The sequence below is a fragment of the Diceros bicornis genome, chromosome 7 (genome assembly GCF_020826845.1).
Source record: "Diceros bicornis minor isolate mBicDic1 chromosome 7, mDicBic1.mat.cur, whole genome shotgun sequence".
Taxonomy (NCBI): Eukaryota; Metazoa; Chordata; class Mammalia; order Perissodactyla; family Rhinocerotidae; genus Diceros; species Diceros bicornis.
The window spans coordinates 10,555,207-10,577,700 of record NC_080746.1 but is presented as its reverse complement, the minus strand read 5'-3'; the positions used below and the strand labels follow the sequence as shown (position 1 = coordinate 10,577,700).

The following is a 22,494-nucleotide window of genomic DNA, read 5'->3' as shown; positions in this document are numbered from 1 at the left end:
CAGAGAATGGAAAGCTGGACGTGAACTAACTGGGAGAAAGAGAAAGATTTTTGAAAAATGACAGCACTTATGTATATGGATAAGAGTATATGCATATAGATATGTGTATGTCTACATATGGATTATATATATGGATACACACACGTACATATCTACATATATATAAACACACACACACATACACTTATGTATATGGAAAGGTATATGGATCTCTTATTCCCAATATATGACATAGCACAGAAATTGCCACAGGGCGTTCTATTAGCATCTTGTGTGGCAGTGGGAAGGCTGTAAAAATGGGACGGCTAAAGCCAAAAACAATGCCAGGTCATTTTGGGCTGAATTTCTTTGTAGACTAAAACTGCAAGTTGTTTTCATACTATTGAAGTGAACTATGGTTCTTCCAAGAAAAATCATTCTTCGAGTCACCTCTTCCCAGAATTGTGAAACAAAGACCTAGATCCAGTCTGGCCATACTATTCAGCAAGCTGTTTCTTCCTCCTGCTTTTGGTGAAGGGTGTGCCTTTAGGGCTGTAACACAGTAGCCTAAAGCTTGAAAATAAATGCAGAGAACCTTCCCTGGAGCCTGTAACACTGGTAAATCTTGCTACACGGTAGTCTGAGTGAGGATTAAAACTACAATGAGTCCTTATGTACAATAATGACTATTAACCAGTGTCCTTTGTTAAAGCATTCCAGATGATTTCACTCAAAGGAAAGGGAATATCTACTGCACAACATCTCCCTCCCCTTACCATGATTGTTTTACATGAGTGGTTGCTTTCTTGACCAAAATTAAGACAACAAAGATACATTTTCACCTCCAGTCAAAAAGTAGAAACAAGAAAAAAAAAATCACCAATGTGTATCCAGCCCAAGAAAGGGCCACTATACCCTTTTACGCCTGTGAACAACCAGGAAACATTTGTGTGGTTAAGTCAATGCCTCTGTATCCCCACAGTGAGATGTACCAGAGCACAGCAAACAGCAAGTGGCTAACAGATATTTGTTAAAAGAATTAATGAGCAAATGAAAAAGAGAGGACTGAAGGTAGAACTATCACCCCCTATATTCAGTCCCACCTCCAGAGACCACTTACCTGCTAAGTCACCTGGAAAACAGAAAGAGGTAACTTAGTGCCCTGGACTTCCATTTCCCCTTGTCCAAGACAACCACCATGTGCTATTAATTAAAGTTATAGGGACAAAAAAGTCTGTCTTTTACATCACAGTCAGGAACAGAATAGTTTAATTAATTGAAAAACCCAATAAAAGTAGATAATTGTGAATAATAATAATAATACATACATACATATATAAATACATAGCTCAAGCATATTATTTTGACCTAAAAATATAACTGTACATTTATTTATTCACTAAGCTCCTAATGTAAAACCAAGGCCTTTTCTTCTATGACGGGCCTCTGAGTAGAGTTTCACATAGTCTTTCTTGCATCATCCACATCATAATACAATTTTTAAAGTGATTTCCTGTTTCTGTTTTTTTATAGTAGAAGGAAGGTGCATAGGAGATTGAGCACACACATTTATCTCCTCTTTCTCCTGAAATCCTACTAAAGTGAGAGCAAAGGGATCAAAAAAAGAATATTCCACAGGGACAAAATGAACTAGAGAAAAGACAATAGCAAAAGAGATGCCAGAAAGCAGACGCTGACCTAGCAAACTAGAGAGAGATAAACCCTGTGGGAGGAACTTCCAAAAGTAAGTGGATCCACAATGAAGATCTTGAAAGGCTCAGGAATCAGAGATTTCAGGTGGCAGTGTGAGGTGGGGCTGAAAAGAGAAAGATTTGTCAGGATTCTTCATCAGGAGCAGTTAGACCCTTAGTCTCTTCTCCCTTCCCATGTAGAAAGGCAACTGGAGATTTCACTCTGGAAAGTCTGAGCTAGAGAGGCTCTGGACTTAGAGACACCAGGCCACCTGAAAGTCGGGGTGAGGGATCTTACCAAAAAAAGAGGGATTAAGTGAAAATCTACATACTTACCAGAGCCCCCCAGCCTCCTTCCCTGACGAGGCTCCAAGGAGGCTGGCAGCCAGGCATATTCTCCTCAAGCAAGACATTGGAAGACTCCACTTTGTGGTCAATACATTTCTGGGACACTGCCTAGGAAAAAAGACCTACAGATGCATGCCAATTTTTGGGGTCTCCAAACAAAATGACTAGGTCCTTCCTGATCACTCTGCAGTGTGGTCCAGCAGGAGACAAGCCCTGACCCCACAGAAAGAGCTCAGCCTTCTAGCCTCATTTTTAAATATGAAAATATACCCAAGAATTGTCAGGCATTTGAGGACAATCCCCAACATGAAAGATGGGGCTAAAACAAATATACAGAAAAGGGAAACCAAAAGCAATATCAAGGGCAGAAGAAACTGCTTCCAAGAGACTATCATTACTGCCCTCTGAGGGATAACAGAAAACAGTGCTTCCTTGAAACAAGACCTATGTACTACAATTAATCAAAAAACAAGAAAGAGTTTTTAGAAATTAAGAATATGATAGTAAAATTTAGTAATATTTTCAATAGAAGAATTGAAGATAAGTTTGAGAAAATCACCTAGAGAGTAAAACAAAATAAGTAGATAGAAAATGGGAGGGGAAAAAATCAGGAGAGTGGTTTAACTCCAACACTTGAATAAAAGGAATTCTGAAGAGCAAGAACAGAAGAGATGGCCTCTTTCAGCCATGACAGAGTAACTAATACTGGACTTAACCCTCCTGCCATGAACAACTATAAGTCTGAAAAAAATCTGTGAGCCAATTGTTTTCTGGCACTGGACACAGGCAGTGCAAGTCTGTGATCCTTGAAAGAGCGGGAAAACATGAAATAAATGAAAGCTGAGAGAATCTGTCACCTGTGGACTTACACTACAAGAAATACTATAGAAAGTTTTTTGGCCTGAAAGGAATTGATGGAAAAATCAGATCTACAGGAAGGAATAAAGAATACCAAAAATGGAAAATACGTGGGTAAATATAAAAAAGTATCTTTTTTTCTTCTTAATTTCTTTAAAAGATAACTAACTGTCTAAAGTGAAAATAATAACTTTGTATTATGGGGTATAAAATGTGGATTGAAGTAAAATATATGACAACAATAGCACGAAGGATGGAGGGAATAGACTTATACAGTTGAAAGTGTTTTACATTTTATGTGAAGTGGCACAAGTCTAAATGGACTATGATAACTTAATAATGCAGAGTGTAATCCCTAGAGCAGACACTAAAAAAAAAACAAAAAGGAGAGGTATAGCTAAAAATCCAAAAATCTAATGGAAGAAATAAAATGGAATACCAAAAAATATTTGATTAACTCAAAAGAAGGTAGGGAAGATGGAACAGAAGAACAACAATAAAAACAGGGACAGATAGAAATGCAAGATGGTACACCTAAACACAAACTATTAATGTTACATTAAATGTTAATGAACTAAACAGTAAGCAAATGAACTAAACACAATAAACCAAAAAAGCATAGATAGTCACCGTCAGACTGAATATAAAAGACCCAACTATATGCTACCTGTAAAAGACACACTTTAAATATAAAGACACAAATAGATGAAAACTAAAAGGATTGAAAAAATATATACCTAACCAACAGTATGCATAAGAAAACTGTTGTGGCTAAATTCATATCAGATAAAGTAGATTTCAAGACAAGGAGCATTACCAGAGATAAAGAGGGATATTTCATAATGATAAAAGGGTCAATTAATCAGGAAGATATAACAATACTAAAAATGTATGAACTTAATAATAGAGCTTTGAAATATACAAAACAACAGCTAACAGAACTAAAGAAAGAAATAGACAAATCCACAATAATAACTAGAGATTTTAATACTCCTCTCATGGTAATTGATAGAATAAATAGACAAAAAAATCAGTTAGGATACAGAAGAATTTAACAATATTGTAAACCTACTTAATCTAGTTGACCTTCACAGGACATTACAATCAACAACTGCAGAATACACATTCTTTTTAATGGCACATAGTACATTTACTAAAATGCACGAGATGCTGAGCCGTATATGAGTCTCAATATATTTCAAAAGACTGAATTTGTACAGATCATGTTCTCTGACAAAATTAAATTAGAAATCAATGACAAAATGATAGCTGTAAAATCCCCCAAACACTTTGAAATTAAGCAACATACTTCTAAATAACCCATGAGTCAAAGAAGAAATTACAAGAGAAAATTTAAAAATATTTTGAACTGAATGATAATGAAAACACACCATATCAAAATTGTGAGATTTAGTTAAAGCAATGCTTAAAGGAAATTTTACTGTTTTAAGATGCTTATGTTATTGTTATAGTCTAAATGCTTGTGTCCTCCCAAAATTCATAGGTTGAAATCCTAATGTGATGATATTAGGAGGTGTGGCCTTGAAGGTGCTTGGGTCACGAGGGTGGAGCCCTCATGAATGGGATCAGTGATCTTATAAAAGAGACTCTACAGAGCTCCTGAGCCCCCTTGTACCACGTGAGGACACAGCCAGAAGTTGACAGTCTGCAAGCCCTCTTCCAGCTTGGAACTCCACCATGCTGGCACCCTGATTTTAGACTTCCAGCCTCTATAAATGTGAGAAATATATTTCTGTTTCTTATAAGCTACCCAGTCTTTGGTGTTTTGTTATAGCAGCCCAAATGGACTAAGACAGTTATTTTAAAAAAAGTTTAAAATCTGATCTAAGCTCCCACTTTAAGAAGTTTTAAAAAATGAAGGGTGAAGTAAACCCCTAGTAAAAACAAGAAAGGTAAAAACAAAGTTAAGGGAAGAAATCAATAAATTAGAAAATAAACAAACAATAGAGAAAAAAAGAAACCAAAAGTAGTTCTCCAGAAAGATTAATAAAAGTGACAAACCCATACACAGACTGATGAGAGAGAAGGGTGAGGGAGAGAGAAAACAAAAACTAACAATATCAGTAATAAAAAAGGGGACATCACTATAGATTTTACAGACATCAAAAGAATAAGAGAGGGGCCAGCCCAGTGGCATAGCGGTTAAGTGTACGTGCTCCGCTGCGGTGGCCCGGGGTTCGGATCCCGGGTGTGCACCGAGGCACCCCTTGTCAAGCCATGCTGTGGCAGTATCCCATATAAAGTGGAGGAAGATGGGCATGGATGTTAGCCCAGGGCCAGTCTTCCTCAGGAAAAAAAGGAGGACTGGCAGATGTTAGCTCAGGGCTGATCTTCCTCACAAAAAAAAAAAAAGAATAAGAGAATATTATAAACAACTTTGTTGTCAATACAGCCAATGACTTAGATTAAATGAACAAATTCCTTGAAAAATATGATTTACCAAAACCAACTCAGGAAGAAATAGAAAATCTGAATAGCCCTGTTCTATTAAAGAAATTGAGTCTGTAATTAAAAACCTTCCATGGAGAAAACCATGTTCCAGATTGTTTGACTGGTATAGTCTATCAAACATTTAAGGAAGAAATAATACCAATCTAATACAAACTCTTTCAGAAAATAGAGGAAGAAAAAATTCCCAATACATTTTATGACTTTAAAAGAAAATTACAGAAAAAGATTCCTCATGAACATAGATGCAAAAATCCTTAATAAATATTAGCAAATCAAATTCCACATTATATAAAAAAGATAATAAATTGTGTCTAAGTGGAATTTATCTTAAGAATGAAAGGCTGATTTAATAATTTGAAAATCAATTAGTGTAATTCACCACTTTAAGGTAATAAATTGATCCACATACACAAATTAATCTATAGATTTAACACAATCACAGTTGAATTTCCAGCAAGCTTTTTTTGTAGAAATTGATCAGCTGTTTCCAAAATTCATATGGAAATGGAAAGGACCTAAAATAACCAAAACAACTTTGAAAAAAAGAACAAAGTTGGAAGACTTATACTATGTTATATCAAAACTTGTTATAAAGCTACGGTAATCAATACAGCCTGGTACTGGCATAAAGAGGGACACATATATCAATGAACAGAATAGATAATTCAGAAATATATCCACACAAATATGGTCAATTGATTTTCAATAACAATGCCAAGATAATAGAGAAAGGATAATATTTCCAATGAATAGCACTAGAACAACTGGATAGCCATACACACAAAAAACTAACCTTAACCCTTACCTCACACCATATACAGAAACTAACTTGAAATGGATCATAAACCACATAAAAGCTAAAACTATAAAACTTCTAGAAGACTTAAGAAAAAATCTTAGTGACCCTGCGTTTGGTGATTTCTTAAATACAACACAAGAAATACAAACTATAAAAAGAAAAAAAAAATCAATAAATTGGACTTCATCACATTTAAAAAACCTTTGATCTTCAAAAGATAATGCTAAGAAAGTTAAAAGGCAATCCATAGACAAGAAGAAAATATTCGTAAAACATATGTCAGACAAAGGACGTATATCTAGAACATATGTGTTAATTAAACAAGGAGCCCATTAGACTGAGGTGGCTTTAATGCCTTAGTAGCCTACTAAGGGAACCAAAACCTAGGCCTCTCATGCCTCAAGGTTAAGAATTCAAACCAAAGGACAATCAATCACAAACAGCCAACTAGTGCTTCCAAATAATGCAGCCACTTAAACTATAGCCAATCAAATAATTTTCTTACTTTGCTTCCATCTCTTCTCTTAAAAGTCTTTCCTCTAGCTCCTGTAGGTGGAATGATCCTAACACTTCCAGTTTGGCGCTGCCCAATTCAAACTGATTTTTGCTCAAATAAACTCTTAAAAATTTAATATGCCTCTTGATCTTTTAACAGAAGGAACTCTTACAACTCAATAATAAGAATACACACAACCCATTAAGAAAATGGGGAAAAGATTTGAACAGGCACTTCACCAAAGAAGATACATAAGTTGTAAATAAGCACGTGAAAAGATGCTCAACATCATATGTCATTAGGGAAATGTAAATTAAAACCAAAATAAGATACTACTATACACCCACTAGCAGGTCTAAAATTAAATAGACTGTCCAGAGCCAGCCCTGATGGCCTAATGATTAAAGCTCAGTGCTCTCACCGCTTCGGTGGCCCAGGTTTGCTTCCCAGTTGCAGAACCACACCACTTGTCTGTCAGTTGCCATGCTGTGGCGGTGGCTCACATAGAAGAACTAGAAGGACTTACAACTAGGATCTACAACCATGCACTGGAGCTTTAGGGAGAAGAAAACAAAAAAGACTGTCCATAACAAGTGTTGGTGAGGATGTGGAATAATTGGAACTCTCAAATTGGAAAACAGCTTGGCAGTTCCTTAAAAACTGAAAGGAGCCAGCCCTGTGGCGTAGTGGTTAAGTTCGGTGTGCTCCGCTTTGGCGGCCTGGGTTCGCAGATTTGGACCCTGGGCGCAGACCTACATCACTCGTCAGCCATGCTGTGGCGGTGACCCACACACAAAACAGAGGAAGATTGGCACAGATAGTAGTTCAGGGCTAATCTTCCTCAGCTAAAAAAAAAAAAAAAGTGAAACATACACTTACCATATGACCCAGACATTCCACTCACAAATTTTTACCCAAGAGAAATGGAGACATATGTCCACAATAAAACTTACACAAGAATATTCTTAGCAGCTTTATTTGCAATATTCAAAAACTGGAAACAACTCATCATCCATCAACTTGTTGTCCATCAACAAGTGAACAAATAAGCAAATTATAGTCTGTCTATATAATGGAGCACTACTCAGTAATAAAAAGGAAGGAACTGTTGATATATGCAACAACATGGGTGAATATCTAAATAACTACACTGAGTTTAAAAAGCCAGACAAAAAAGAGTACATGCTGCATGTTTCCATTTATATAAAATTGTAGAAAAAGCAAACTAATCTACAGTGACAGAAAGCAGGTGGTTGTTGCCTGGAGATTAAGGAGTGAGAAAGAGGAGAGATGGATATGTTCAATATCTTGATTGTGGTGATGGTTTCATAGATGTATACACATGGCAAAACTTATCGAATTGCACACTTTAATATGTGTCATTTACCCTATGCCAATTATCCTTCAATAAAGCTGTGAGAAAAAAAGAAAACCAAAAATAAAATGAAATAAAAGGATAATACATCATGACCAAGTTGGGTTTATCTCAAGAATGCAAGGTAGACTTAATATCTGAAAATCAATTCATGTGATTCATCATATTAACATAATAAAAGAGAAAACTATATAATCATCTCAGTAGAGGCAGAAAACAGAAATAATTAATCTTCAGAGAAATAACACAAGAAAACATGCCACAATTTAAAGTCATGAGCTTCCAGTTTGAAAGGGCTCACTGAGTATAACGTATAATGAATGAAAAAAAAAACTCACTATAAGGTACATTACTGTAAATTTCAAATGAGAAAATAAAAAGAGAATATCCTAAAAGCTTCTAGAAAGAATTGAAAGAGAGTCACATATAAAAGACAGAATCAGAGGGGCTTCTCAACAGCAACGGAAAGCTAAAAGATGAGAGAACAATGCCTTCAGAATTCTGAGTAAAAAATTTTGCAACCTAGAATAACTATCAAGTCAAACTTGCAATTAAGTATATGACAGGGGAATAAAGACATTCCACATATTCTAAAAAACATATTCCTCTGTATCCTTTCTCAAGAATATACCGAATTTTTTTTTCTCACCAAAACAAGGGAATATACCCAGAAAGATAAAAATATGGCCGTCAGAGACAAGAGAAAGTGGCAAGTGTCCCCAGGACGAAGTTGAAGGAAAGCTGTGCACCAGATATAGAGTATATCCATACTAGCCTATAGCAGAAAGAGGGAGGTACTAGTTTAGATATTTTCAAGAAAAAAAAACAACCGAATTGATAGAATATCTGATTTTTTTTTTACCCATGTTGTGACATTGACAGTTCACTCGGAGTTTGGAGTTGAACTAATGTTAAACATACGGGAAACTAAGCAAATGAAAAAACAAGGTAATTTTTCACTCCAGATTAAACAAAAAGTTGTACAAGAGAGGAAATATTCTTATAGAATTTATGTAGTTACAGTAGGGTATATATTTAATATTGTTTTAACTATAAAGGGGTGACAACCTTATATTAGAAGGGGGAAGGCTAAGTGTATTTGAGGTGGTGTAAAAGAATTAAATCTTATCTTCCATAATACAAAGTTAATAGATAACAAACAAAAGTGTTAATTTTAAATAATCAGAGAAATAGCAATATAAATGTGTTATTTAGAAAATTAGAGATATATGCCAAAAGAAATGCTAAAAGAAATAAAAGTGGTTGCTTCTATGGAGTAGGGAATGACAAGTCAGGGGGCTGCTGGGTTTTTTTTAAGTGTGATATTATTTTTAAAGTATTATATGACTTTTAAAACTTTGTACATGGGTTACTTTGAGTTTAAAAAAGCAAAAATGACCCTCTTTGTGGTCATAATTCAATAGTTTCTGTAATATTTAATTAAATTAGTTAGTTACAGTCACAAGGACAAGCATGAACAGGTTTGGGAACAAATACAACTGATTCTTGGCAATGAACCACTTAAGTAGAAGAGATGAGAGGGCTTGCGAGAGAGAAGCCTGCCAGCTATGTGCACTCAGCATGCCAAGGGCATTCGGTCAGTGTGTTTTACAGAAGGAATACTGAGCACCGATTAATCTAGCAAGTCGTTGAATCTGAGGTCAGTTAAAAGAGCTTCTACTATAATGAATCCAGATAATAAAAGAGGATGAAATAAAGCAGCCTTAATCCATCCACTTTTGCTACGCTGTCCTTTTCCCATGGGTTAGATGGAAGAAACTCTACAAGGAACAGAGCTCAAGATCATCCTTCTCAGGGTCATTCAATTTGCCCTGAAATATTAACCCTCTTGAGGGAAATCTGCAAATGAGGATAAATTAGAGTCCTTTTGAAGGTCAGGGTATCTTATATATCCCTTGACTTAATCCACAAAATGAGTTGGAAAGGTGGCAAAAGAGATAAAGCAAAATCTGCTTTTTGTACCATGATGGACCTGATTTAATTTCAGTAACCAGATTTCTTACATTACTGCCTCCTTCTCCTTTGCATTTTGTGTAAGTACCAAACACCACACCTATAAGCATTGCAAGAGAAAATAAGCAGTCGGGAGTCCAAAACAGGACCTGAGACAGTCTCCTACATCTATGCTAAGTAGCCTTGTAGCAAAGCTCTTAGTCTCAAAGTCACCACCTTACCCGCCCCAGTCAATGAAGCCTTGAGGTTGTGAGTATTTTTGATTGCTAATTATTAGAAGAGTTAACAAGGATATACAGCCACCTTTTCAACAAATCAGCCAACTGCTGATGTCTTTGCTTTGCTATTTTGGGCAGTGATCTGCAGAAGTATCACCCAGTAAGGGAAATCTGCCTCTTGCTCTTTTACTTGGACTCAATTCTGGAGCCCTGGGGAGATTAGATCCACCCCTTCCCTCATTTGCTGAGCCCACAGAGCTGTGACAGCCCCTCCTGATAAGAAATTGTCAAATTTCCTTTACAGCTGAAACTAGAAAACCAAGCAAGGCAGAAATTGGCTTTTAGCATGGACAGAGCCATTAAACGATTCACCTTGCTACATGTAGATTCAGCGAGGAGGGGCAATTTAGATCTTCTGAAAGGTCACTTCCCATAGACTATGTAAAACAACTCGAATTAAGTATTCTCTTTATTTTTTCAGATGTCCTTAGGCTACTCTCTTCTTTGGCATCAGTAACCACAAAATGTGACTCAGGTCCAGCCACGTAAAGGTCTTGTTTTTTGAGTTTCATAAAGAATTCCTCCCCGCTGTGTGGCCACTGCACTAACATCTGGGCCCCATCTCTGGCCATTAGCCAGACCCTGAACTTGCCACAGAACTGTCAGCTCTTGCTCTCAGCACTGTTTTTGATGGGACTGAACTGTTCATTTTAGATGGGAAAACTTCATTTTTTTAACCATCATTACTTGAACACAAAAGAAGCCTGTGATAGTCACTCTCCTCCTCTTATTTCAGACCACCTTATTTTGCTTGTTGTACACAGATCAGCAACAGAGGTTATCTGCATTTACATTTTTTACAGATAATCATTCCAATCACCTTATATACACTGGATGTCCCCCACCCCCCATCTTATTTTTCACCTCCTCCACAACTCCTACCTTCCTAGCAATGATTTTGAGCTATTGCTGAGCTTCACTACATAATGGGGAAGACTGTTGAGTCACTGAATGTTTTTCTAACTGGAATCCACATCTTCTCAAGTCTTATTAAGCAGGGGGCCCCAGAGAGTTACCTCAGTGTCAGAGCTGTTGCCATTCAGAGCCTCGATGTTTGGGTCCCTCCAGTCTTCTGAGAGTGAAGGGATGTAATTGTCTGTCAGAGCATCCCAAACCCTGTAAACAAAGAGAAGCTCTCATTAGCACACATCTGTGGCCTGGCCCAGGCTGGAGGAAGGAAGAGCTGGGCCAGGGGAGGAGAGAGGCTTCTGTGTGTGCCAGGCTGAGATCATCTGCCTTCTAGTATGCAGGAGCAAAGCAGCTTAAAAACTGAATTAGAGGCACTACCAGGAGAGAAAGAACCTAGAGAATGGAACCCGGCCAGGAGCTTCCGTGTGAAAGGTGTCTGTTTAAGAAAAGAGGAATTTCTCACCATTGAGACAGAAACGGTAGAGTCTAAGATCAAACCATCTCTGGCAATAAACAAATTGCCTCTGAAAATAAATCTGCCCCTCAACCAAATAGCTCATGTCTCATGGACCTAAGAAATGCCCATGTTTCCTTTCCTATGGGCAGAGAAGAGTTAGAGAGAGAGGGATAGATCTGGGCAGATTCTCTGGCTGAATCTCATTAACATCAAGGTCATCATCTACTTTATATGCATTTCAGTTTCAGAGGCCTGCAATCTAAATGGTCAAGAATTAACTCCTTGACATCTATTCTAGGTAAGGGGATAATGCCAATGATGTTAATGCTAACTTATCACTCAAACTGTTCTAGCAAGCCCATGGGTGACACAATCCTGCCCTCTAGCAATGTAGAGTCTAAGGGTACCGTATCTCCATCATGGACACTCTAAGGCAAATATATGAAAGGAACCAATAAATACTCTCTGTCTACACAATTAATTTTTAGTGGGGGAAAATGAGGCTCCCTTTATTACATTTCTTTTTAAAATTCAGATATGTACCTTATAAGAGTTTTTCTACAATTCTTGTCACTTAACTCTCTTATTTCAGAAAGATTTCTTTGGGGAAAAAAGGGGAGGGAGTTGGGGAAAATCCTGAAGTCACAAACTCTTACACACAAGAAAATGAATAAATTAGTCAATACCAAGAGATTAACGTAAATCAGTAAACCAAGCTCCTAAAATAACACCACCCATGGAAGCCAGTGGCACTTGAGTTATATTAGATAAGGAGAAATGAAAGCTCTATACAATCTCCTTCAGGTGCCTATGCATATCAAACATGAGTGATATCTATGAAGCCAAGATGTAAGAAGGCAAATTTTATTTAGATATACTAATATAAGGAAATAGCTATTTAAAAATAAGCAAATATGCATACATATTGGTCAAATTCAAAGCTTGACAAAATATGGTGTAAGAGGCTGAAAAGATAAGTGCAAATTACATATATATATCAAGATGATATATATATACACACACACAAGATCATATACATATATATATACACACACACAGATATCAGACACTTGAAATCAGATACATAAAATGAGGGAGGGGAGTGCTCCTAACATATATAAAATCAGGAACAATATATGATAAACAGGTATATGAGTAAAGAGATTTTCCTAGTGCACAATGCATACAATTGGTGATCAAACAAATAAAAGGAACTCGAAAACAGAATTTAATGGCAGTGCTTGGGTTATCCACTTACTCATTATTTCCCTACAATTACAAGAAAGCACTTTGAGAAAACTCATCAAGTGTCCATTAGACATCTATTCAGCAGGATTTCAGAGTCTACTTCTTAAGCATGGGTGATAATCCAATCTCCATCAGGCACTATTAGAGCTTCATTAATCCAGCCTACTTCTAAATCCAAGTCTCATTAGCATGCTAAAGCCCAGAGGCAAATATGATTTGCTATCTCCAAGAGAAACTCCAAGCACCACACCCTCTAGAAAAGCCAGCGGACAACTTCTCCCTGCATCACTGCAGTCCGTTCTCTGCTGCGAGAGCGAACAACTAGCATGCAGGCACTGACCTTCGGACTTGTCCCTGCAGCAAGTACCTGGAAAAATGAAATTCGGCAAAGCCCAAAATAGGCAGGAGCCTACCTATCCTAGGCAGAACGGAAGCTGGGACCTTTAGTGGACTGCACACTTTCCAATGACCTTGAAAACGTTTACATCCAGTTGTCCAGTGTAAAGTGACTACTTCCAGTGTAAAGTGACAACTGGGGACTCTCTCAAATCGTTTAGAGAGTGGCAACTTTTCTCATCTGAGCCTTCACTGACATACTCGGGATTTCATCTTCTAATTCAAGTTTTTAGTAACAATTCCCTAAACTTTTATCTCCTCGGGATTTCAAGCCATCCTCATTTTTTCATGTTTCGTCCAAGTTTTCTTTCTCCTTTCTGACATACTTGTTATCCTTTGAGGTTCATAAACAACCTTTAAGACAGAGCCACTCTCATCTCTTTGTAATCACTTGCATCCTCTTCCTATACTTATTTGGGACCCATTTAACAATAATAACAATAGCAGCCAACACTTGCTGAGCACTCACTATAAGCGAGGTACTATTCTAAACCCTTTATGTGGATTAATTCATTCCTTTCTCACAACAACTCTATAAGGCAGATACTAATGAGAAAAAACAGAAACATAGAGAAGTTAATTAACTAGTCTAATGTCACACAGCCAGTAATGATAGAGGTGGGATTTGAATCCATGAAATACAGCCACAAAGCCTATATTCCTAACCACTTATCTATTCCAATTCTTTATGAATTTTATGATTGCCATTGGCGTGGGCATCAAAACAATATACCGAGTTCCAAATCACGACCTAGAACAGCAGTTCAGAAACTGGCTCTGCGTGGAAACACTGTAACTACGTTATTCTGGACATTGTGCTTCATTAATATACAAAAGGAGGAGAGGCAGGGGCAGCGGGGTGCATGACTGCTTTCTGTCTAGATCTCCAGACCAGGGGAAATGGAAGGCAAAGGCAGAACACTGGCAGGCAGGCAGCCACAGGAATGAAGAGCTGGTGGTGGGAGGGAAAACACAAAGCTTTCTGTGAGGAAGAGAATGGAAAGGGCTTTTCTCCCAGAGATGCCATCCATCCCCTCATAAGCAGGGGCCTTGGGAATGGACATATTCCCTTTTATAGATACCCTGAGGTAGAAGAGGTAAAATTCCACTTCCCTGAGACGCATCCTGCTGTTTACTCTTATCTTGGGAAAGGAGACTTTGAAAGCTACCTACTATATCTTTTATCAAAGAACTAAGATTAAACAGGTTGCCACAGTTCCTGTTTGTTATGCTGCCATAGCACCCGAGATTCAATTAGCTCTCTCAGTCCCTAGAATACCAGAAAAGGCTTTTCATGTACACACTTTATAGTTTGGGCTTAGATGCCTGTAGAATTGACCAAACTATCTTTCACCACAGAGGGCTAGGATTTGGAAAAGGATGCTGGCAGAGGATGAGCAAACCAGATAGAATGGATTGTGACAAGACACATATACAAAAATCTGGGTCTGGAACTGGCAACATAGCCATCAAGGCTACATTAATCCTGCTACAGACACACACATACACACACACACACCTCTTTACACCTATTCCTGACAATATGGTAGACAGCTTAAAGGGTTTATTAGAATTCCAACTTGGTAACATTTCCCTTAATCCCCTCTAGGCTGGTTATTGCCCTTGTCCAGTGTTTTGTGTCCAGTTATGCCAATATCCACACTTAGATGTGTGTTAACATGAGTATATTTTTGCAGTTAATACTTTGGAATTATGAATTCCTTAATAACTTTGAACAACCTTCTAGATTCTTTCAAATGCTTACATAGAATACTATTAATACTATCTCTGCCTTCTATCTGGGAAAACTGAACCTCTAAGAAGAGAATTAACTTTCCTAAAAATCAGTTATCTGTCAGCTTTCCCTGTCTGATTATTTGGTACTTACTTGTCTTCAACTTAAAGTATGGCTGAGTACACACCATATCTTTATTGCGTGGATTTGATTTTTAACATCACTTTTAAGCCAATAATTCTATCTGAAGAACACGAAACTGTCATTGCTCTCACATGTTTGGCCCTCTGTCTCCAGGGTACTGGAAGGAGGGCTGATAGGGGCCCCAGTGAGGCAGGACATGGGGTGAGGATTGCTCATTTCCATCTTGTAGTGTCCCCTATGAAGCTCTGGCTTCCAGGTCTGATCTCTCATTGTCTGATGACAAAGGAAAAGGTGATCACACATATGCAAAGAGATTCTGGAATATTTTCTAAATTTAAAAACAAGAAATGTATATTCATATTTGGCTTTCTTTTAATGCCTGGAACTTCCACACCCTGACAAATCAGAGATAAGTTGATATCTCAGCCAGTTCCCCAATAGCCAAATAGTTCCAAATGAGAACTAAAGAAATCAAAATTTCAAAGGGAATCACTGCACTTGCTTCATGATTTGTGCTATCTTTAAGGAGGTTAGTTTGACCAAGAATTTCATTGCTTTTGTTTTAAGCTTCTATTACTTAGCTCTAACCCACCCAAAACACTTTCAATTCATTTGTGGATGAAATATCCCTCTAATAATAAACCTAAGCAAGTTTACTACAAGCTATGCTCAGGAGAATCACAACCAGGGTAGATATTAAATTATTTTTTTCCTTTACCCCACCATAATTTTACAGTTGAAATATCTGGATAGGTGTCTATAAAACAAAGTATGTAATTTAATTCTAAGCTTTATTTTAAGTTGTAAAACTTTATATATGCTGAATGCCTAGAAAGTGCAGTGTCAATTTCTCTCTTCCCAGATTCCTCCAAATCATACTTTATCTCTAAGGAATTATTCAAACTTTGGTCTTTTAACTGAGGCAGTCAATGAGGTGGGCAAGTCAGAAAAATCAGGATAACACCAATAATCCCGCTTGACGGTAATTAACATTGAGTGGTCTCCACTAATGTGCTAAAAGAGAATAAGAACTTGCTCACTGGGCCTTCATCCTTAATGAGGTAGAAGGTGAGGATTGGGGGGATACATAGGGGAGAAATGATTTGTTGGACACAAAAGGAATTGGACACATCTTAAAATGTCATTTTCAGTGCACAGCCTGAGTGAGGTAAGAAATTAGGTTCTTTGCAAGTCCTTAGATCTGCTTCATCAAGATTGAGCTCTGGAGGTTTCAAAGATGAGGACCCACGCAGTCAACTAGAGTTAAGTGACTAGCCCAAGGTCACACAGCAAGCTGGAGAAAGCATGAAAATTAGAATTCATAGTCTTTGTATTTCTAGTTCATTGCACCAGGCAATGACCTAGAGTGAAAAAATACTCTGTATAATAAAGCCCCAGAGCCATTCTTTTTTGATTTAAAGGAGTTAACCAAATTATAACAAGCTCAGGATCTGAAAAGAATTAGTTTGAAACTTAAAAGTGAATTGAAACATACAGCCCACAGTTATCGTACTGGTCAGCAGAGTGAAATATTCTCTATCAGGCTAGCATTAATTAAAGAGAAAGAAGGAAACGGTGTGGGTCTCGAAATACATTACATGTACTTATGAGGTTAGCTATTATTGCTCATACTATTCGTTCAGTATTCAATATTTCATTCAAAAAATATTGCTTGATCCCTTACCAAGCACTGTCTTAGATAGCAGGGATATAAAAGTAAGACAGACAGATATATAGCCACGTATTCACAGAGATATAGTCTTAGTAGTCTTCAAGCAAGCAACTATCTCCCAAATATGGTCAGGTTCAATCCTCTACGACATGCCTTTTACCCCACTTAATTTGCGTGCAACTCTCCCACTAGAGTCCATAAAAAGAGAAACAAAAATCACAGTTGCTCCAAACTTCCATGGCCAACTATTTGACATTTATTGTGTGATTCCTAAAGAACAATTGATGCATATTTTATCTCTTTAGGGAATTCATGCCTATTTTTACTGAATTCCCAAAACACCCTTCTTTAATTTATATAACAAATTACCCCCTTCTTCTCTTTCTACTTCCTCCTTGAACAGCACTTTTCTCAAATTCCTTTTCTTGACTACTGTTAAGCCCTAGAAGGTAGCTAGTAAGTGACACAGGGAATCTGAAGACTCAAAAGCCACTTCACCAAGTTATCACCTTTATTTTGTCCAGGGTGATTCCCTGGGCTCTCAATCCAACTTGTATGCTTTCTTATTGGGACATAGCTTAACATTTGTAGATAATTTTCCAGTCCTGAGGGGTTGTAAACAATTTGGAGATTTTCATAATTCTGGTGTTTCTTGAAGCAAATTGTTCCAATGACATAGATTCCTCCATCACAGTTAACTTTTTTTCTGGTCCTTATTTCTAATACTGGCGTGGATTACCACTGATATAAAGAAAGCTGAAAATAGACCCCTAAATTTACCATGCCCCTGAAATTCTATTTTATATCTAGGAAAACTGATCTATTTCCTAAAAATCCTTTAAGGTTCCAATTTTAAGAAGGCTCTACAGGTGACTGTAAAGCGACATAATAGAACAATGTCAGCAATTACCAGGGCACTGCCCACTGACGTAAAAATATAAGTAATATGCCATGAGCCCATAGACAAAAACTAGTTCTATGTCAAGGAACCCCAGACTACAGGGTTCTTGTCTGATGCAAGAGAGAGGAATTAAGACTTCTTACTCCTCGTCCTGCAGGGTCTCCTCCTCCTCTTGGATCTGGAACTGGTTCTTCACGGGAGCTAGGTTCTCGGTCTTGGCATTGTAGTTCCGAAAGCAGACATTGAGCTTCTCATCAAATTCATTCACGAGGTCTTCCATAGACTTGAAGCTGATTATTTCAGAAGAAAAATTCTCAAGCTCAGAGAGGGAGGGATCCTCCAGATGGTGGGGAGATGAGCCATAGAAACACTGCGGCTTCTCCTCTGTATCCTCTGAGCAACAGGGCCGAAGGTCCTCAAACTCTTCATCCAAACTCACCAATGGGGCCTCCATTCTTGCACAGCAATAGAACAACAGCAACTTTCAGGATTCGCTTATCTAGAAGAAATGAACAAGATAATGTGAGTTTGGACAGGGCTTTTGTGTCAGCTCTGCTGAGGAACCATAGTCACATATTCCATTAGTCTGTATCCCTCTAAAAACAAAGATTCCTCTTTACGGCATTCATGGCTTCTGCACTTCCTCACTGTTATGCACTTAAGGAGTTCAAATATCACTGTCAGTGTGAATAATACTGACCTAAACAGAGGAAACTTTGGAGACACACCTGCTTGCAATTCCCTGCTCCAAAAACAGAGCGTAGTGGGTAAGTATGCAGCCCCTAGACCAGACTGCCTGGGTTTGCATCCTGTTCTGCTCCTTACCAGCTGTGACCTTATTAAATTACTTAACTTTTCTGTGATTCCTTTTATTCTTCCCAAGACAGAAATAATATCAGGACCTACTTCAAAGCGTTGTCATATGAGTTAAAGGAGTAAACATAGGAAGTGCTTAGAACAGGGCCTGGCAGATAATAAACATCAATGTTGTTCAGTATATGTTCCCTGTTGTTATTATTATTATTACCACCATAGGTCCACATCCTTAACCATGTGCTCTGAAAACTGGAAGTTTTTCATAACATATTTGGTGGCAAAACCTGACCTGACCTAAACTCATTTGCAACTAAACCTGATCTACATGAATATAAAGCTTCTAATGGTTTTAATTTATCCTATTTAGTGTGTTTTGCTGCAGAAATATTATATTTTTAAATTATAGAGATTGCTACTCCAGCCCCCAGGGGATGATATGCAGAATATGCACTCTCTTACTGCCTTTCAAATTTTGAGATAATCTAAATTCCAAAACATCCCTGGCCCCAAGGGTTTTTGGATAGGGATTCATGGACCTGGATATTACTGCCCTCATCAATAAATAATAGACTAACAGAACACTAATAGAGACTTTCAAACAAGCACCTGAGTTTTTCCCAGACGCAGAGCTTACGTCTGGGACTAGAGGAATGGATTATGTGATCTATGATCCTCTAAGAGACAGACCCAACTACCTAGGTGCTCCAAAGCCAGATTCCATACCCATCTTGGGCACTGCAACCTGGAAGGCTGCACACTCAGGCCTCCCCTCGTTTCCCAACAGCTCCAGGCCCTCTTCATACACTGCCTTCAACTCTGATTTATCCATCTCTGTGTACATCCAAACCCTTCCCCAATTTTAATTTAAATTCCTCGAGGGCTCAGACGTCCTCTGGATATCCTCCATGGCTCCTAGCACACATGGCCCTGCGGCTAGGTGATGAATCAATGTGTGCTCACTGAAAAACGATCTTCTGTCCCCCACACACAGTTCCTCATTTTCAATTTCAGGCAGCACAAGCATTATTGTCTATCACACCCTTCTCTGCAAACTCAACTTCCTTCCCTGTAACATAGAAAGGCAACCAAACTTTCCTCTCCTGTCTGTGTGATTATTGATCCAGCTAGATGCTTACATTGGAACCCCTACCTGAGGAGAATCAAACAGACAGCAAAAACCACGGGGGTTGACCTAAGGGTGCTATTCTCTATCTCTACCTACAAAACGAAAACTCTTAAGTAAGCGAGACAAAGGACACGCCAGGTGAGGACCTGGACGGTTCTTACTGGGATTGTACTGGGTTTAAGTCAGTTACCATCACATCGCATCAAAACATATTCTGAGTATTTATGGTTTGCAAAGGCAACATGACAGGACCTTGGAATACAAAAGATATAAAAGCAGTGTGATATCTCGGAAAGAACACAGGAGCCAAAGGATCTGCCAATGTCTGGCTGAGTGACAAGCATTGTGGGTGCTGATTTCCTCATTTGTTAAAATGACGGTGTTGGTATAGAGCTAATACCTTGGGAAGTTAATTTTAATAACTTATTAAATTAATAATTTTAATTGTAATAGTATATTTTAATAATGTATTTTACTTAATCCAATATATCCAAAATATTACCATTTCAAAATGTAATCCATATTTTAAAATATTAACGAGACACTTTACATTCTTTTTTCATACCAAGTCTTGGAAATCCAGTGTGTATTTTACATTCACAGTACGTCTCCATTTAGACCAGCCGCATTTCAAGTGCCCAGTAGCCACATGTGACTACCATATTGGACAGCACAGCTATAAAGCAATACACAACTAATTGCCAGTCAAGAGTTGCTAACCTAGGGTCTATGGAATATAACTGAATATATAATTTGAATATAACTATATTTTATTTTATGCATTTAACATATTCGGAGAAGGATCCCATAGGTTTCTCTACATTGCCAAAGGGGCTCATAGCACAAAAAGGATTAGGAATCCCTGAGTGCCAAAAAAGTGAGTTTAGAAAAGATCACAGAGCACATTAGAGAGTAAGGAAGATCTTACAGACCAGGGATTTGTGTTGACTGAGGCAGGACTCTGGGGTGGTTAAGAGCCTGGACTCCAGGTTCCCACGCTGGTCCTATCACTTCCTAGCTGTGAAACTCTTTGTGGGCAAATTATCAGTCCCTTTGTGCCTCAGTTTCCTCATCCATATAATGAAGTTTAAGATACATTGAAGGTTATTTTGTGGAATAAATGAGGTAATCTTTGAAGCGCTAAGCACAATACATAGAAGAATAAGCACAATACGTAGAATACATAGTGTCCAATAAATGTCAATGATTTTAGGAAAATAAGGATAATTTAGTTCCATGGAAATATGGGGTGAGAGTGCTTCAAGTAAAACAATCCATGCCATGACAGCCTATGTGGGGTGCTTCAAATAGTTCTCTCACGCTTATTACATGAGAGAACTATTGCTGAATGAATTTTGTCATCTTTTTTACTAAAGCACTCCTGCTATTTTCAATTCATTCGGTCAGAGCCTCCTGGATCACTGGGCCCATTTCAGAGAGACATGAAAGCTAAGCAGCCGATGTTTCACATATTTACACTTCCTTTAACTTTGTACTCTTCTCCAGGAGAGAAGGGGGAGCTGGAAGGAGTAGGTGATACCAACGGAAGTACTTATTTGAAATGGCACAATCTATACTATTAACCAGCAACAAGAGGGCAATCCAACCAGAATCTAGGACTAGTGGTTAAGTGTGCGCGCTCCGCTACTAGCGGCCTGGGTTCAGATCCCGGGCGTGCACTGATGCACCGCTTCTCCAGCCATGCTGAGACCCAGTCCCACGTACAGCAACTAGAAGGATGTGCAACTACCACATACAACTATCTACTGGGGCTTTGGGGAAAAAAAAGAGGAGGATTGGCAATAGATGTTAGCTCAGAGCTGGTCTTCCTCAGCAAAAAGAGGAGGATTAGCAGGGATGTTAGCTCAGGGCTGATCTTCCTCACAAAAAAATAAAATAAAATAAAAATCTCCTCAGCTAAATATCTAAGTTCATTGCTTTCAAGTTCTACTTGCCATCCAACAGCAGAACACAGTTCAGCCAAGTTCTCTGCCACTTTATAACCAGATTGCCTTTCGTCCAATTTCTAACAACATGCTCCTCGTTTCCATCTGAGACCTTACCAGAAGCACCTTTAACATTAATATTTCTAGCAACGTTCTGTTCATGACAATATTTGTGGTCTCTGTGGTAATAGAAGCTTTCTTTACAACTCTTCTCATTTTTTTCTGGTTCTTCACCAGAATCACCTTTAATCTCTATTTCCACCAACAGCCTCTATTGGTTAGGCCTCTATTAGGGCAATCTAGGCTTTTCCTGTCATATGCCTCAAAATTCTTCCAGCCCCTATCCATTACACTGAGTTTTGAGTGTTGGCAACAGGAAGATTACGCTGAAAGCACCTACCCTCAGCCCAGGTAGGCTCTAGAGAAGATGGATTTATCTAGAAGATTATAAAAAAAGAAATGGATATCACAGCTCTAGAGTTCAGAAACATGATTATTTGAACAATCCATAATATAGCCTGATTTCTTTTCATCAACTCACTACCCAGGAGGCAAGAAGCTCTGCATGAATGACTAGCTGGAGATGAAGCTAAAACTGAAAGCCTGTGCAGGGAATCGGAAGTTACTCAGCACCCAGACTGAGCCCAGCATCTGTAGAAAGACCCCAGGCTGTGGCAGAGGAGATGAGAGCCAAGCATTCTCACCGGCCCTACCATGGCCTCAAAGAGGGGTCTCTGGGTTGGGACTGGCAGCCCTTCTTGAAATGGTACCCCCTTCTCTCCTTCTTTTAGCTCATTTTCTTTTCATCTTCTCTCTCGGTGGGGTGCCTTTGCCCCCCAACTGAAATGTCTGACTCTTGCATCCTGGCAAGCTT

The 22,494-nt window shown here is 38.3% G+C and overlaps 1 protein-coding gene across 3 annotated transcripts in view; it reads right to left on the bottom strand.

The window, feature by feature from the left end:
- Positions 1-22,494, bottom strand: part of FEZ1 (fasciculation and elongation protein zeta 1) — a 41,183-nt gene that overhangs the window by 16,902 nt on the left and 1,787 nt on the right. For all 3 annotated transcript variants that reach the window (XM_058544882.1, XM_058544880.1, XM_058544881.1), the window contains exons 2-3: positions 17,876-18,231; positions 11,287-11,386 (exon numbers count right to left, since the gene is read on the bottom strand). In XM_058544882.1, the coding sequence (XP_058400865.1) occupies positions 11,287-11,386; positions 17,876-18,186 (411 nt within the window). In that variant the 5' untranslated portion in view covers positions 18,187-18,231. The remainder of the gene's footprint in view (positions 1-11,286; positions 11,387-17,875; positions 18,232-22,494) is intronic.